The sequence below is a fragment of the Lactuca serriola genome, chromosome 2 (genome assembly GCF_051521515.1).
Source record: "Lactuca serriola cultivar US96UC23 chromosome 2, Lser_US96UC23_V15, whole genome shotgun sequence".
Lineage (NCBI taxonomy): Eukaryota > Viridiplantae > Streptophyta > Magnoliopsida > Asterales > Asteraceae > Lactuca > Lactuca serriola.
Genome location: NC_136409.1, coordinates 56630575 through 56646651, shown reverse-complemented (window position 1 = coordinate 56646651; position 16077 = coordinate 56630575). Strand labels below are relative to the sequence as shown.

At 36.2% G+C, this 16077-nt stretch overlaps 1 protein-coding gene across 1 annotated transcript; it reads left to right on the top strand.

Annotated features, from left to right (window-relative positions):
• Positions 1-909: 909 nt before the first annotated feature.
• LOC145090309 (putative homeobox-leucine zipper protein ATHB-51) lies at positions 910-2437 on the top strand. Its single transcript, XM_079028591.1, has 3 exons — positions 910-1212; positions 1555-1892; positions 2016-2437. The coding sequence occupies exons 1-3, from the start codon at positions 1110-1112 to the stop codon at positions 2289-2291; spliced, it is 717 nt and encodes a 238-aa protein (XP_078884717.1). The 5' UTR covers positions 910-1109; the 3' UTR covers positions 2292-2437.
• The last annotated feature ends 13640 nt before the right edge of the window (positions 2438-16077 follow it).

Here is a 16077-nt window from a genome sequence, read left to right as displayed (position 1 = left end):
GTTCCCTGACGTGTGCATGGAATAATAAATTTTCAAAAGACTAATATTGTGTCTTTGTATGCTCCATCTGCTACACAAACATGTTGTCTATATTTTATTCCATGCAAGGTACTCACCTTTTAATGATGGAGACTGACACACCACTGCCTTCCTTTTTAATGGCATCTGTTTTGTGGGGTATTTTATTAATCCATCTGCTGCCCAATGCATTCATTGACACAGACACCTCTCCTCTACGAAGATTTCTTCTTCTCATTCTCTTAATCTCTTCTTAAAATGATTTTAGTAAGATGATCAATATGATAATGGCAAATTCATATGTCGCGATTCATGAAACTTACATTTTAAAAAATGAATAAAATTCAAACTGAATCGGGAAAAACTAGTAACAAAATCCCTAACAACAATTGCCCATTGAAATTTGCTAAGTTGATACTTGTAGTGGTAGTGAGGTATGTAACTTTTGTTACATCGATCCAAAATTATTTGTATCTGTTGTTGGCACGTTTTCCATTGTTTTGTGTCATGCTTTCCATAAATGAATTGAGTATTGACTGGTTGTTTTTACAGTTACACATCCTCCTCTAAACATAAACGTTAGAGTACGTACTCATTACGTATTAGCATCTTCATTAATATCCATCTCTACCATGCTCGTCGCTTCCTACGTTTGTATCCCACTGATCTTCTCCAGCCTTGTTCTCTCTCTTGCGAGACAGAGATTCAAAAGGTGCAGGGCTGTAGTATATGTGTCAGAGCAGGCATGGAAAAAAAAGCATATTGGCAGCGTAAAGTGCATGCAGGCTCAATAAACTTAGGTGCTTAACTCCCATTGGGGACCAGATTGTGACCCCCCAAATCCCATATTTTACTACCCTATTACCTTTTTAACCTATTCTCACCAGTCATCACACAGCCAGTACCTGTGTCTATTTGTCTCACCCTTTGGATTGTATGTCCCATTAGTTGTCGTATAAATACACAGCTTTCTTGCATGGAAATGATTCACAAATCACAGCATCACCTTAATTATATCCAAGCTACAAATAGGTTAAACATAGCTAGCTTGTGAAAGGTAGATATTGTTAACCAAGAAGAGGGTCGATCAAATGGAGTGGAGTAGCAGCAACCCCGTTCCCTTTATTCCTCGGAATGCACAAAGTCCGTTTTCCTTTCTGTATAACACTGTCGACCCCTATCTATACCCACCTGGTAATTCACCTTCTTTTTTTTGCTTCATTTTGTGCCTTTCCTTTCAAGTTATAATTTGCACGTTATCAGCTTAAGTAACTTTGTTATAATCTATTCGACAATTAGAGCAGGCTCAAGGCACTATGGTCTAGTGGTCGATGTGTAAAGCTTCCTTGATTTAAATTTAGTCATATAATGTAGTTTTGTGTGTATTTTTAGCTTATGTCAACCAGTTTTGAATAAAAAAAACCTCTCATTGCGATTGTATTTGCGTTGATCTTGGCACCATTGACACAAATCTTTCATTGGCACCATTGGCACCATTGTGATTCCACTTATTAACTTTTGAAACAATGACAACAGGGGGGTCAGATATGAAGTATCAGATGTTGCAGCAGGCATCTTTACCAATGATGGATCTAAGCCAAATTGATTACGATAGCAACAATCAGGACAAGAAGAAAAGATTGACAAGTGAACAGCTAGAGGCATTGGAAAACAGCTTTCAGGAGGAGATTAAACTGGATCCAGAAAGAAAGATGAAGCTGGCACAAGAACTTGGACTACAGCCCAGACAAATTGCAGTTTGGTTTCAAAATAGACGGGCTCGTTGGAAGGCTAAGCAGCTCGAACGTTTGTACGATGCTCTTAAACAAGAGTTCGATGCTGTCTTCCGAGAGAAGCAACAGCTTCAAGAGGAGGTACGTATATATGTGCATGCCATGGTCTATCGATCTCCGATTCAAATTCTTTTGGTTTTATTAGATGATATCGATGGGCGAATAACTATACTAGCTAAAATATGTAATTTCTCCTTGATTAAGGTATTAGCATTGAGAGCTATACTCAAAGAACATGGCAATAAGAGACAAGCACAAGTTTCCGCAACAGGGTACTCAGACATGACCGGAGAAGATACTACTGTTGAGAGTACTTCGGTGAACGCCATTCGCAGCTCCAACAATGTTTCATATCAAGCTGTTGCTACCCCATCGTCTGCGGTGGCTGCTGGTGAATGCAACTATATGATTAACTATGATGGAGCTTCGGTTCCCACTCAATCGTACTACAACTGGGCTGGTCTCCCTTCATATCCATGAAATATGTAGTCTATATGTTACTTATATATCTAGTTTTAGATGTTCTAGGTAGATTAGCTTAAAGAATGTTGCGGTAGCTTTTCAATATACATTGATTAGCTCTTTAAAAGGTGTCATACTAGCTTTAACATAACGTTTTCTTAAAATCGAATGCTATATATTGAAGATATATGCATCGTTTATTGTTGAAAATTGGATGAAATTTTATTCAACAAAAAGGATGCAATAGAATACTTACAGTTGTATGAATTACTAGTGTTCGGTCAGAAACAATTATGATTTCTCTACTTCTTATCCCTTTCTGATCATAAATATAAGTAATGGTCCGAACTACCATTGCCATTTATTCTGGTATCTAAATCACCTTCAGCAGTTTAAGTAGCTAGGCTAAGAGCATTACCCAAGCATGTTATGGAATTATGGACCCCGGCAAAAACAAGAAAAAGGTATATATTCCGACAAAATTTCACAAATGATCTTTATGGTTTAAATTTTTTCCTCAAAACAGTCTTTATATGAAACACTTTTCTCACAAATGATATTTTGGAGAAAACTTAGCACGTAAATGATCTGCATGACTAACTCTATTAAACTTTTTTTTGTTAAGTCGAGTGAAAATACATTTTTACCGTTCATTTATCTTACCATTAAAAAAAAACTTTCTCTTTTTCTGTTCCATCATTTCTTCACCTTGAGCAAATTCTACACAAACATACAAATCGTGCCATCATTTTTTAACCTGTACTATGTTACATCCTCCCCCCATCTCCATCACTTTCTTCCTTTCGGTACCTATTCTACTTGAAGATAATAAAAACAGATAACTAAATCTTATAAACCCATCTTCCCCATAACCACCACAACCAAAAATCAACTTCATGATCATGTGTTTCTCATATCTCCTGTTTTTCAGTTTCTTTCCACGCAAAAATCTCGTTTGTGCACCGATATTAAAACTTAAGAAACCCCTACACTTAAAATCCACCACAAAAAGGATTTGTACATCAATCGAGTTTGGGTTACAAACAGGTGGTAGTGACAGATGATTTGAAATGATTTTTTAGTTATGGGTTTTGAGTTTGCATGTGTATTTATTTGGGTATTCTTGATGCACAAGGAATGCTCAATAAATTAATGAACAAATGGGGGTTTTATTTCTTTTACTGTGTATGTGTGTATGTTTCTCTACCTCCCCATCCCCCTTCAAAATGGAAACCTTAATCGAACTAGACATCCAAATCAAAGATGACACACCCTTTCTTTCTCACCTCCCTACTGACGCCTTACTTTGTCTTATTCGGTGATAGTATCATCCCTTGTTGGAATATTGTATATTGTAGATCACCATTGGTTTCATCGCGGGGAGTTGTGTGACATCCCCTATCTTTTGAGAACCAATTAAAACATTTTTCTTTACACTTTACAAATTGAGATGCGGAATTTCCCACTTAAGTAAAACACTTTTAAGATAATGAAAGTTAGTTTATTAAAACCTTGAAGATGTCATTCGTTCATATCCAAACATACATTACAGCGTAAATTATAAAAGGTTTTGAAAGTACATATTACAGGAACAACTCTTTTATTTCACCTAGCATCCTAACTAAACTACAACAACTTTGGTTCCACTACCTGTGATTCATCAAAATGAGTGGGTCAGGTTTGGGAAAACTTGGCAAGATACGTAGGGTCTTCAATCCCATAATAATTTAATGATAGTAAATAATATCATTCCTGCAACCAGTGATGTCAAAATTATGTATATGAAATCTTGACCTAAGACCAACTACCCAACCCAACCGATCCTCATAGATCCTAGTTCAACAATCATCTGGAAGAACTACCTTACCTAATGAATTGTCTGAGTATCTGATTGACTACACAACTAGGGGTGTCCTTGGCCAATGTAAGTCATATAAGGCAACCAATGTTAGAGATTTGATAAATATGGTATCCCATTTTATCTACGTCCATGGATTATAAATTCATGCTAGCAACGTAATTCGCTAGACTACATAGAATAATCAAGTGTTTGCATCTACTCTAGTCGATGACCCAGACATATTTGCCATTTGTCTAATTTGGGCCCACTATTTCTTGTCATCCAATAAAAATGAGGACTTCACTCCATTCTAATCTCACATTCCATCCCAATTATGAGACCTAAGCAACCTTCACAAATCTTATTCTTAAACCTAAAGCAAGACTTATAACTAAAGATAATCAATTCCCAATACAGTTTCTAATCCAAGTATAATATTTATACAAATAGCACATAGCACATATAATACATGTAAACATTTAATGTCACTTAATAATAATACTTCTTAAATTAATATTTTGTTCTTGATAATAGCTATACATGCACTCACCTGACAAGGTATCTGGTGATTGGTGAATCAGGCAGAGCTTCGCCTTACACCTTTTCCAAAAGAACTACATGTATATAATGCTAAGTCTTAGTCTACTTTCATACTTCATGGAAATATTATCCTAAGGGTTTAGATTCCTCAAAATTTCCAAGGTCTACTTCAAAATTTATCAAGTAACGATCAGCTAGGCAGGAAAGTCGGGAGGCAGGACCATTTCGACATATAGTCTTTTTGAAATCCAACAACCAAGTCAACATGACCATTCAAGGCACATCTCCCGTAAGTTGATCAATCAGTATAACAACTTGGGATCTTTGATAAACCTTAATTATAAGTTCTTAGTAATGACATATAATTATGATCGTAATTTACAAAAAGGCAGAGTTAGCTCACTAACAGAGTACTATATAAATGAGAACCAGGGTCTAATCGGGCAAAACACTGACTTGGGATCTCCTACTCGAAGGCTATTGCTCAGATGAGTACTCAGGGGTGTCTTAGGGTTTCTCCGTAGGCTAAAAATGAAGGAAAAGGGCTAAAACCGAAGAATTATCAAGAGAGAAGGGTTGTAGGGGTGTGGGAATGAAATGCTATATGAAGCCGACTATTTGTAGACTAGAAAATAAATGTATGCCGCCATGCCATTTATTTTCTAGTAGGGTGGCGATGTGTGGCGTTGTCATGCGCGTTGCGCTCCTAATGTGCGCGTACTATTTTTTCAGATTTTCAAAATTATGTATCTTCTTCATACAAGCTCTGTTTTAGATGTTTTTTATATCCCCGAAAAGCTCTCGACGAAGTCTACAACTTCCATTTAGAATCCATCAGCTAATTTTGATTTATTTTTTTCACACAGGCTTAAACTGTTAAAGCCCGTATAAAATGCATAACTCTCTCATCGGTGTCCGTTTTCGACAGAATTTATATTGTTGGTATCCTATTAACGAGATCTTCAACTCTTGTTTAGATTGTTTTGGCTAAAAATTGACCAATCTAAAATTTGATTTCTCAGTTGAATACTATTATGCTGAATCTTAGAAAAATCATAACTTCCTCTTACGAAGTCGGATTTTGATGTTCTGTATATGCACGCTCTCGGTTTAACGACTACTATGATTTTCGTTTAGATCACTTAGGCTAGAAAGTAATTTATCAAAATTTTACTTTTTACGATACGCAGAGTCGTACTGATTTAATCGCGAGACTTCGAAGAAGCATAACTTCTTCATATGAAGTCAGATTTGAACGATCCTTATATCTTCAATATCCTTATTACGTATACTACAACTAAGTTAAGATTATTTGTCCTAAGTAATGTTTTATCTTCGACCTGTATTTTAATTTTATTTATTTTATTATTAAATACTTATATAACTGATACATAATATCCTATAAAACACGTAAGCATATAAATATATAAATAATCATTTCTTATTCATTCATATGAAGATCACAAGAGTTGACCAAAGTGATTATAGATTAGGACACATCCAGCAGGAAAAGCAGGCATTACAACTATCTCCCCCTTAGGATGATTTCCTCACCAGAATCATGCAGCAGCAAACAGATGAGGATAGTGAATTTTCATTTCGCTTTTTGCTTCCCAGGTGAGGTTTGGGCCTGTCATGTGTTTCCATTGCACTAGCACCAATTCAATCATCTTATGTCTTAATTTTTTCTTCTTACAGTTAATGATTGCTTCGGGCTCTTCAACCAGCCTTCTATCTTCATCAATCCTTAACTCTGAAAGTGGGAGCATATCAACTTCTTCTCCCGAATACTTCCTCGGATAGAAAACCTGAAAGGTATTATCGATACCTTGCAATTCGTTGGACAATTCAAGCTTATATGTTTGATTCCCTATCCTTTGAAGTACTTTAAATGGTCCTATAACATGAGGACTCAACTTCCCACGCTTTCTGAATCTAACAAGTCCCTTCCATGGTGAGACTTTAAGCAACACTTGACCACCCACAACAAATGTTATCGGTCGTCGCTTTTTGTCTGCATAGCTCTTCTGACGACTTTGAGAAGCTAGCATCCTTTCCCTAATGACTTTTAGCTTCTCAACGGTCTGATGTACTAACTCAAGACCTGCAAAGTGTTTCTTTCTTGCTTCCAACCAACACGATGGCGTTCGGAACTTCCTTCCATGCATTGTTTCATAAGGAGGCATCTTGATGCTGGAGTGATAACTATTGTTGTAGGCAAATTTAGTCAATGATAGGTGGTCATCCTAACTACCAGGAAACTCTAAGGAACATGCCCACAACATATCTTCCAAGGTTTGGATAGTTATCTCACTTTTTTCGTCCGTTTGTGGATAATAGGCAGTACTTAAGCACAACTTTGTGCCCATTTCTTCCTACAAACTTTTCTAGAATCTGGAAGTGAATCAACTGTCCCTATCTAACATGATAGATAATGGTACTCCATGTATCCTAACAACTTCCTCTACATAGGTCTCAGTCAAATTTTCCATAGACCAATTCTCTCGTGCGTCTATGAAATATGCACTCTTCGTAAGTCGGTTTACTACAACCCATATCATGTCGTCACCTCTCTTTTTCTTTGGAAACTTTGTTACAAATTCCATGGTAACATCATCCCACTTCCCTACGGATTCTAGTAAGGGTTCCAAATGCATGTATGACTTATAATCTTATGCCTTTACTCTTTCACAAGTTATGCATTCTGCTACATAAGTTGCCATATCGACCTTCATTATTGGCCACCAGTAATAGGTTTTTAAGTCCAAGTACATTTTGGTGCTACCTAGGTGCATAGAATACTTGGTCTTATAAGATTCTTCCATGAGAAGATCTCGTATACCACCCAACTTAGTGTGGTTCTTATACATCTTCAACCCTTTCTTATTCTCTTCAAACACAAATGTCTTGCCTAGACGTTCTTCCTTCTTATCACCTTCTGCCAGAGCCTTTGTCTGAGCTTCCTTCATCTTTCTACAGGCATTGAGATCACTTCAATATTCAACAATCTAGCTCTTTTCCCTTCTAGAATCTCCTTTCTACTTAAGGCATCGGCTACGATATTCACTTTACCTGGGTAGTAAAGTATTTCCCAATCGTAGTCCTTGAGTAGCTCCATCCATTGCCTTTGTCTCATGTTCAATTCTTTCTAAGCAAAGAGATATTGAAGGATTTTATGATTCGTATATAGTTTGCATTTGGTTATGTAAAGATAGTGTCATCAAATTTTTAGTAAAAAAAACCACTATTACAAGCTCTAGATCATGAGTCGGATAATTTTGCTCGTGGGGCTTCAATTGTCTCAAGGCGTAAGCTACTACTTTGTCTCTTTAGGTAAGGACGCATACCAATCCAATCTTAGAAGCGTCACTGAAGACTACAAAGTCATCAGTTCCTTCTAGTAGGACAAGGATTGGTGCTTCACACAACCTCTTCTTCAGTTCACCTAAAGCTCTTCCTTGCTTCTCGCTCCAAGTATAGGCAACTCCCTTTTTTGTTAGAGATATCAATGGATCCACGATAGAAGAGAAATTATGGATGAATCTTCGATAGTAACTTGCCAATCCCAGAAAACTACGAATTTCAGTGGGATTCTTTGGTGTCTGCCATTTCATCACAGCTTTTATCTTTGTTAGGTCATCCATAATGTCTTACTGGTTGACTATATGACCCAGTAATTGAATTTACCATATCTAAAAGTCACACTTTGAGACCTTTTCATAAAGTTTCTCCCTCTTAAGGACTTCCAGTACTTCTTGGAGATGTTTACCATGATCTTGATTTTTTTAGATTAAATCAAGATATCATCCGTGAACACTATTATTGATTTATCAAGAAAGGGATTACAAACTCAGTGCATCTGATCCATAAACGATGTTAGAGCATTTTCTAGTCCGAACGACATAACGAGGAATTGATAGTGTCCATACCTTGTTCTAAAGCTTGCCTTCTCAATATCTTGCTCTCTAATCTTCAACTGGTGATAGCCTAACCTGTGATGAATCTTGGAGAAAATGCTTGCCCCCTGCAATTGATCAAATAAGTCATTTATCCTAGGTAAAGGATACATATTTTTTTATCGTAGCTTTGTTTAACTCTCTATAGTCAATTCATATTCTCATTGTATCGTCCTTCTTCTTTATGAACAGTAATGGAGCTCCCTAGGGTGATGAACTAGGTCTTATAAAACCATTTTCCAACCACTCCTGGAGTTGTGTCATTAACTCTTTCATTTTTATAGGCACTAAATGATACGGTGCTTTCACAATTAGCGTCATGTTGGGCAATAAGTCGATTCTAAATTCTATTTGTCTCTTTGGTGGTAATACTGGTAATTCATCTGGAAATACCTCCAGAAAATCTCACACCATAGGTATATCAGTCATTTCCTTTTTCTCCTTCTTCGCATCTATCACGTATGCCAAGAATGTTGAATATCCCTTGGATAGACATCTTCTGGCTTTCATCATTGTTATGATTCCAGATGTCACTCTACTATTATCACCTTAAACCACAAATGGCTCTCTCATAGGGGGATTAATACGCACCATCTTCCTCCCACATAGGATGTATGTTAGGTTTTCTCCCAACCAATCCATGTCGAGAATTACGTCGAACTCACTCAACTCAAAAGTTAAAAGCTCTCGACAAAATTTGTTTCCGTTCAAGTTGATAGCTACGGCCTCTAACTTATTGCTAACAGATATATTCCTACCACCAGCTACTTCTACTAAGATAGGGGCACTTAGCTTAAGTGGTGATAACTTAAGTTTCCTACCAAGTTCATGTGATATAAATGAATGATCTGCTCCAGAATCAAATAATATCTTTGTAGGAATCTGATTAACTAAGAATGTACCTAAAGGAACATCAGTTTCTTCCTTTGTTTCATTGAGTGTTATCTGATAGCTTCGAACCCTAGGCTTTGGTGGCATGATCCTTGGGGTGGGTTTCTCAACCTTTGGGCACTCTGTCTTCATCTTCCCCTCATCCCCATAATTAAAAAAAAACTTTTCCTTTGACTAGGCAATTAGTAGAATTATGTCTCGGCTTCTTGCACCTGAAGCAAACTACACAATCGTCGGAATGCTTCTTCTTGTACTAATCACACCACATCCCTTCATGGTTGCTTCCATTTTTGTTTCTTGAATTTGAGAACTTCTTCTTTTTCTTGTTGTTATTGTTTTTGCTCTTATCTTTTCTCTTTTCACTGACCTCAGTCATGTCGGTAGCTCTCTTCTTCATCATACCTTCCATTGATTTTTGCAGCATAGAAGGCCACCTCAAAATTATGTGTCTGCTTCACCGAAACAGTGTACTCCCATTGCAATCCCTTTGCATACCGATCAATCTTGGTCAGTTCATCTAGAGTAATTCGCAGTGTGAAATCGTTTGTAACAGTGAAAGCATTGATGTACTCGTCCACTAACATTTTTCCCTTTGTCAAAGCCAAGAATTGATTCTCCAAATCCAGCATTTTCTCAGTCGGATAGAACTTCCTCATGAAATTGATCAAGAATTTGTCCCATGTCAGCTGCAATGGCTTGTTGGGGCTCACAATCTTCCCTAAGTGTTCCACTAACAAATCATTATGCCCTTGAACTGCCTCATAGCATAGGTGGTTTGTAGCTTCCCTGTGCAACCACATGCTATGAAAGCTGACTCCATATCCGATATCCAATCCATGACTCCAACTGGAACATCTTTTCCATGGAAGGATGGTGGCTTGAAAGTCGTAAAATCCTTATGCTTACAAATTCCCCTTGGCTCATCATTCCTCTGGATCTTCAAGTCTTCTGGGGTAGTAAGCGGTCCTTGATGATTTTTCGTAGTCATCATTTCCTTCGTGGACCGTTTCTGGATGAGAAGGAATCGGTTTGTTGTTGACTTGTTTAATAAGTACCGACTCGTTGATTACTGACTCTCCTCTTTTAGCATTAGCTAGTTCTTGAGCCAAGAGCTCCCTAAATGCACATCATTGATGATCGAGCGTTTCCTGCATCATTGCTCTCGCTTTGTTTATTGGGATTTGAACAACAGCTGCTTCGATGTTCTGAGGTGTTGGACCTCCTTCATTGTTGATGACTCTTCCGCTCCTAGTGATTGTCATGACGTTCTATAGTCATTGAGGCGAGTAATCTATCATACACCTCAGCGATCATACCTAGTTTCTAAGTTTAAGTCTAGAATTTTACCTAAATTCCTAGTTTGCTTAAACTAATGCTTTGATAACTGTTAGGGTTTGGAATTAGATTATGTCTATTTATATGCATATGTAATGTTTAGTTCGTTTCTTAGATTCCGAATTGGGTAGTTGTAATTCTGATTTCAGAATTTATATTTAATCTTAGATTTGTAGTTCTAAATTGCTGACTTAGGATTCCTATCTATTGCTTCTCTGATACCTATATAGGAGCATTAGTTAGTAGAGAGCTATGAGTTTTTGTCACATAATAGTTCTGCACAGTATTGTAAGGAATTGTTCTCTCATACTTATATTGCAAACAGATCTTATTTACCTTGTTGTGTTCATCCAAACATTCATATCTTCATATAACGTTTTCATTCTAGAATCGATCGTTCGTACAAATTCTATCAATTGTTATCAGAGTAGGAGATTTTGTAAGCTGTTTTCAGATCCAAAATTATTCAAAGTTCGTCATGATCTTTAATTTTTCTTATTTTCATTTTTTCGATCGATTCCGCATTTTGCAACTTATAATTGCAATTTGATCTAGAATTCTCAATTCGAATCATTTAGTTTTTTATTTGAAACTTGTTTTTAGCTTAGAGATCTGATTCTAATCGATTTCTATTGAAATTCTCTTGAAGATGTGAAAAGAGGATTCTGACTTGATTTAATTTAATCTTCATGGTGTAATTCGTTCTACAAATTGTATATCAATTCTCTTTCCAGAAGACTATGAAGTTTGGGCACTTCATTTTGAGGACTATGTTCTTGGTATTGAAAATCTAGGCTCGAGCATCTGGCATGCGATTGAAGATGAACCACACAACTGCCCAGGTTTAATCATAGTGTTCAATTTCCTCCAGAAACTTTTATTAAATATCGTTAGGTTATTATCCGAATATGCGCACATAAGTGTGAATTTTTTGTTTTGTTCAGAGTTATTTTGTCCCATTGTGTTTATAGTTGCATATCATGTATGGCCAGATATGCTAGTTCACTATAAACATTGCTCTGATACCAACCTGTCACACCCCCGAACCAGATAGCGGAAACGTCCGGGGGCTCGTGTGACTAACAATTGAATTATTATCACAATGAATATACATGAAACATAACACATTCATCACCAACATTACATATAACAACCAGCATTGTTCACATCAAGTACATTGTTATAAATTACATAAATTCAAAGTATTAATAGTACGAGGAGTGATGTTACACGAAATAAATCCACACATACTTGAAAATCTCCCTGCTTAACGATTACCTGAGAATACAAGTAATTTTGAAAACAGTCAACATATATAATGTTGGTGAGTTCATAAGTATGTTTGGATAAAAGCCTTTGTATCTTTCGTAAAAACCCAGAAAATCCGATATTTTCCGTAAAAATGTCTGAAAATGATGTGAAAATCAAGTATAAATGCATGTGTGAACTTCATAGCAATAACATATTTGATTGTAGTTTAGATTTCTTTGTAAAGTAAGTGATAATTGAATAATAGTATTTCCCCAGAAAATCCGATATTTTCTGATTCATAATAATGTCGAGATTCTTGTATCATTAATTAAGTTGTTTTGTATTGACACTAACGAAGGGTTAATCTTCGAAATGTTAAATTGGTATTGGATCTCTATATGAGCCGTTATAACCATGCGTGATAATGACTAGGTTGCCCGTCTTGGCATTTTTTCAAACGCCGGTATTTGCTCAAGGTTTTGTCGCCCTAGACTGGCCTAGTCTAGCTGTAGCGAACAGGTAAGGTGTGGGGTTCACCCAGTATAGATCTATACACAAACTCCCGCTCTCCCTCCAGGAAACTCTGGTTATAAGTACAGGCTACGATTGTACACTCAGAGGTGCCAACCGACATGTCTCACTAGATTCTCAACCTTTTGTACTATGTTTAATGTTCACATGTATGTTGTATGTTTCATATTCAAAAGGTACGTATATAAGTATATGAAGTTCAATGATTATGCAAAGGTATAGTTATGATCTACTAAGCATGTGAATTTCAGTCCAAGCCCAATTAGCAAGTAAATGGACCACAAAGGCCCAATAACATGTAAAAAAGGTTCTTTGGGCCCAATAGGCATGTAAATGGACCACCCAGGCCCAACAAACATGTGACCCATAGCACAGGCCCAAATTAACATGTAAATGGGTCGCAAGGCCTAATAAACATGTCATGGAAAATATTGGGCTCAATATACACTTGAATGGACCCTTAAGGCCCATTGGCCATGTAACGTGAATATTAGGCCCAATAAAATTGTTATCGTTGTATTTCGCTGTTTGTTTTAGTTCGAGATTTACCAAATTGAATATAAAAAATCCTTTTTTGTAAAAACGATGTTTTTGGCCAGTAAGCCTCAAATTTTCAATTAAGGCCCAAAGTTTTGTAAAAATAACACTTTAGTCCATAATTTATAAAATTTTGTAATTTCGTCCCAAATGTTTAGAAATTCACAGATTTAATCCAAAAACTTATATTTTGACATTTATGGCCCAGTTATGCAGAAAATTACATTTTCAGCCCCCTTGTTTGTAAAATTGACACTTTCGGCCCAATTTTGATAAAAGTTACATTTTTGGTCCAATTTAGAAATAAATGTTATTTTCTCCCCTAAATTTGGTTTATTTACATTTATGACTCAAACTATGGTCAAATAACATTTCTAATCCCAAAAGTTCCATTTTTTCGCAAATTTGGGCCCAAAACCGTGAGGCCCGATTATTTGGCCCATTAAGCTAAAATTAACATTTTTAGCCCTTTGGAAAGCATGTTTATCATAAAAATCCATTTTTATACAAGTAGGACCTGTTTGATCCTTATAAAAACATAAATGTCACTTTTTGCCCTTATCTTTTGTTTTCTTGACAGTTTTGACCCTTAACAAGGTTTTTGTTTTAAACTTTTATCTTAGACATATAAAACTTTAAACTTGATAATATAATGTATAAAGTGTCTTAGTTCATGGATCTTTACTCAATGTTACTTAAAATGTCAAGATTTGTTAAGATCTAACACATTTTTACAAAATAAACTAAGAAATCACACAAGACATGCATATAACACATAGATCTACACATTTTACTTGCATTCTCCCCCAAAAATCATATGAAAACCGAAAACAAGGGGGTATGAACTCACCTTTGCTTTGAGGTTTCGGTTTTGAAGAAGAGGTGGAAGAAGTTGATGTGGTTTTAGCTCTAACAAGCTCCTTGAGTGGATTTCGAGCTTATGAAGTTTCAAAGAGTGATGATCTAGATGAGAACCTCTTGAAGATCCACACAAAGTCTCGAAATTATGGATGAAAGAGAGGTATTCTTGAGATGATTTTGAAAAGAAATGAAGGTGGTGAGATGTTGGTGTTGTCCAAGAATAATAAAGAGAGGAAGAGAGACTATTCTTGAAGCATGTTAAGTTATACAAGTTTACATGGAAGTATGAGAAACAATTACCTTGTTGTATGGTGAATAATATGGAGGTGGCACCACCAAATTCAACCTCCATTTCATTTCTTTTTTTCTTTTTTGTATTTTTTACGCATGGGCCAAGAATTTTGGGCTAGGAGAAGGGGTGGAATAGTTTGGGCCTTTACTTGTCTTTACTTGAAAATGAGGCCCAAATGATTACTTTTCGGCCCAATGGGCTCATTAGATGGTTCACGGCCCACAATGGCATAAAAGAATGGATTTATGGCTTACTAGGGTTAATTGGATTAGTTGTGGCCCAATAAGGCCCATTAGGGTTATAATGAATCATTATAGGCCCAAATGGTACAAAATGTTATAGATTTGTGAATTGGGTCCATTTAGAATCCAAATAGGGTTTCCAAGCCCAAAATAGTTGAATTGAATGCTTATTGGTCCATTAGGCCCAATAAGGAAATCCTAGTCCAATATGGACTCAAACTGGGATTCTTAGGGTTTTCAAACTCTTTGTTGAACATGAAAGGTGAATTTAAATGAGCACTGAGTGATATTCACTTAGAGTATATGTTTTACAATAGTTGAATGATTACATGAGAATAGAATTTCATAGCTAAAATGCTAGTTGTGACAGAAGAGTTGAGGTGTGGTCAACCGATTCCGATGATGAAGAAGTTCGGAGGCCTACTCATGGAAAGGGATTTGTTGTGAAAGAAGATATAATATGTGTTAGTGGAAAGAGTCTGATGGCCAAAAGTACTGTGTCACACCCCCAAACCAAAATGGCGGAAACTTTCGAGGGCGGAGGACGTCATGTACAGTATCACAATAATTGTATAATAGTAATCAAAGCAAACACAACCATTACATTAATAAAATTTGGTATTTACAACTGTGTGTAACATAGTTTGTATGACATCAAAAGTGTATAACAAAATGTATAAAAGACGCGACTCTATAAAGCTCCGTCTTCTCAAAATCTTGCGGGTGTACCTGTCTACTGGTTCCCTGAGAATACAAGTGATTTTGAAAGTGTAACAAAATTTTAGTTGGTGATTTTATAAGTATGTTTATGAGATGGAAATCTTATGTTGGTTCCTTGAAAATGTTATAGTGTTCTTCCAGAAAATCTATTATTTTCTTTAGTGAATAAAATGTAGTCTTAGGCATTAAGATTAAAATGTATTCTAAAATAGTGAACTATACATTAAAATAACAAGTTGTACTTTGAAGTAGTAAACCATAGTCTGTATTAGTAAAATTTAGTCTTATTAATAAATAGAACTATGTCATGAATGTTTCTTGAATTTGTATGTTATACTAGTGTACCTTGTACTTAGAGAGGTAGTGTATCGTAGTAATAATGTTTGTATGAAAAACCTTTTGTATGAATGTCTGGAATCCACCAGTTGTCGTGTAAAGTAGTGTACTGTAGTTTCATTACTTAAAATAAAACCTTTGAAGTAGTGTTAATCCCGTAAACTAATACTTTAGTTGATACTATTGTGAGCTTCATATAACCATGCTTGATATGACTAGTGGCCTCTACGACGTTCTTTAGGCGTCGGAATGTTATCAGATTTGTCACCCCAGGTCTGTCGGCCTAACTGTAGCTAGCAGTTCAGGTGCGGGATAGTTAGTCCCGTATAGATCTATAAACAAATTCACGCTCTCCCTCCAGGAGACTCTGGTTATAATATATAGGACTTGGACTTGTACTCTGATGAGTAAAATGAAGTAGTGCCTCACAATCCTGTATTAACTAGTTTACGTGTAGTGTAGTAGTGTTCTC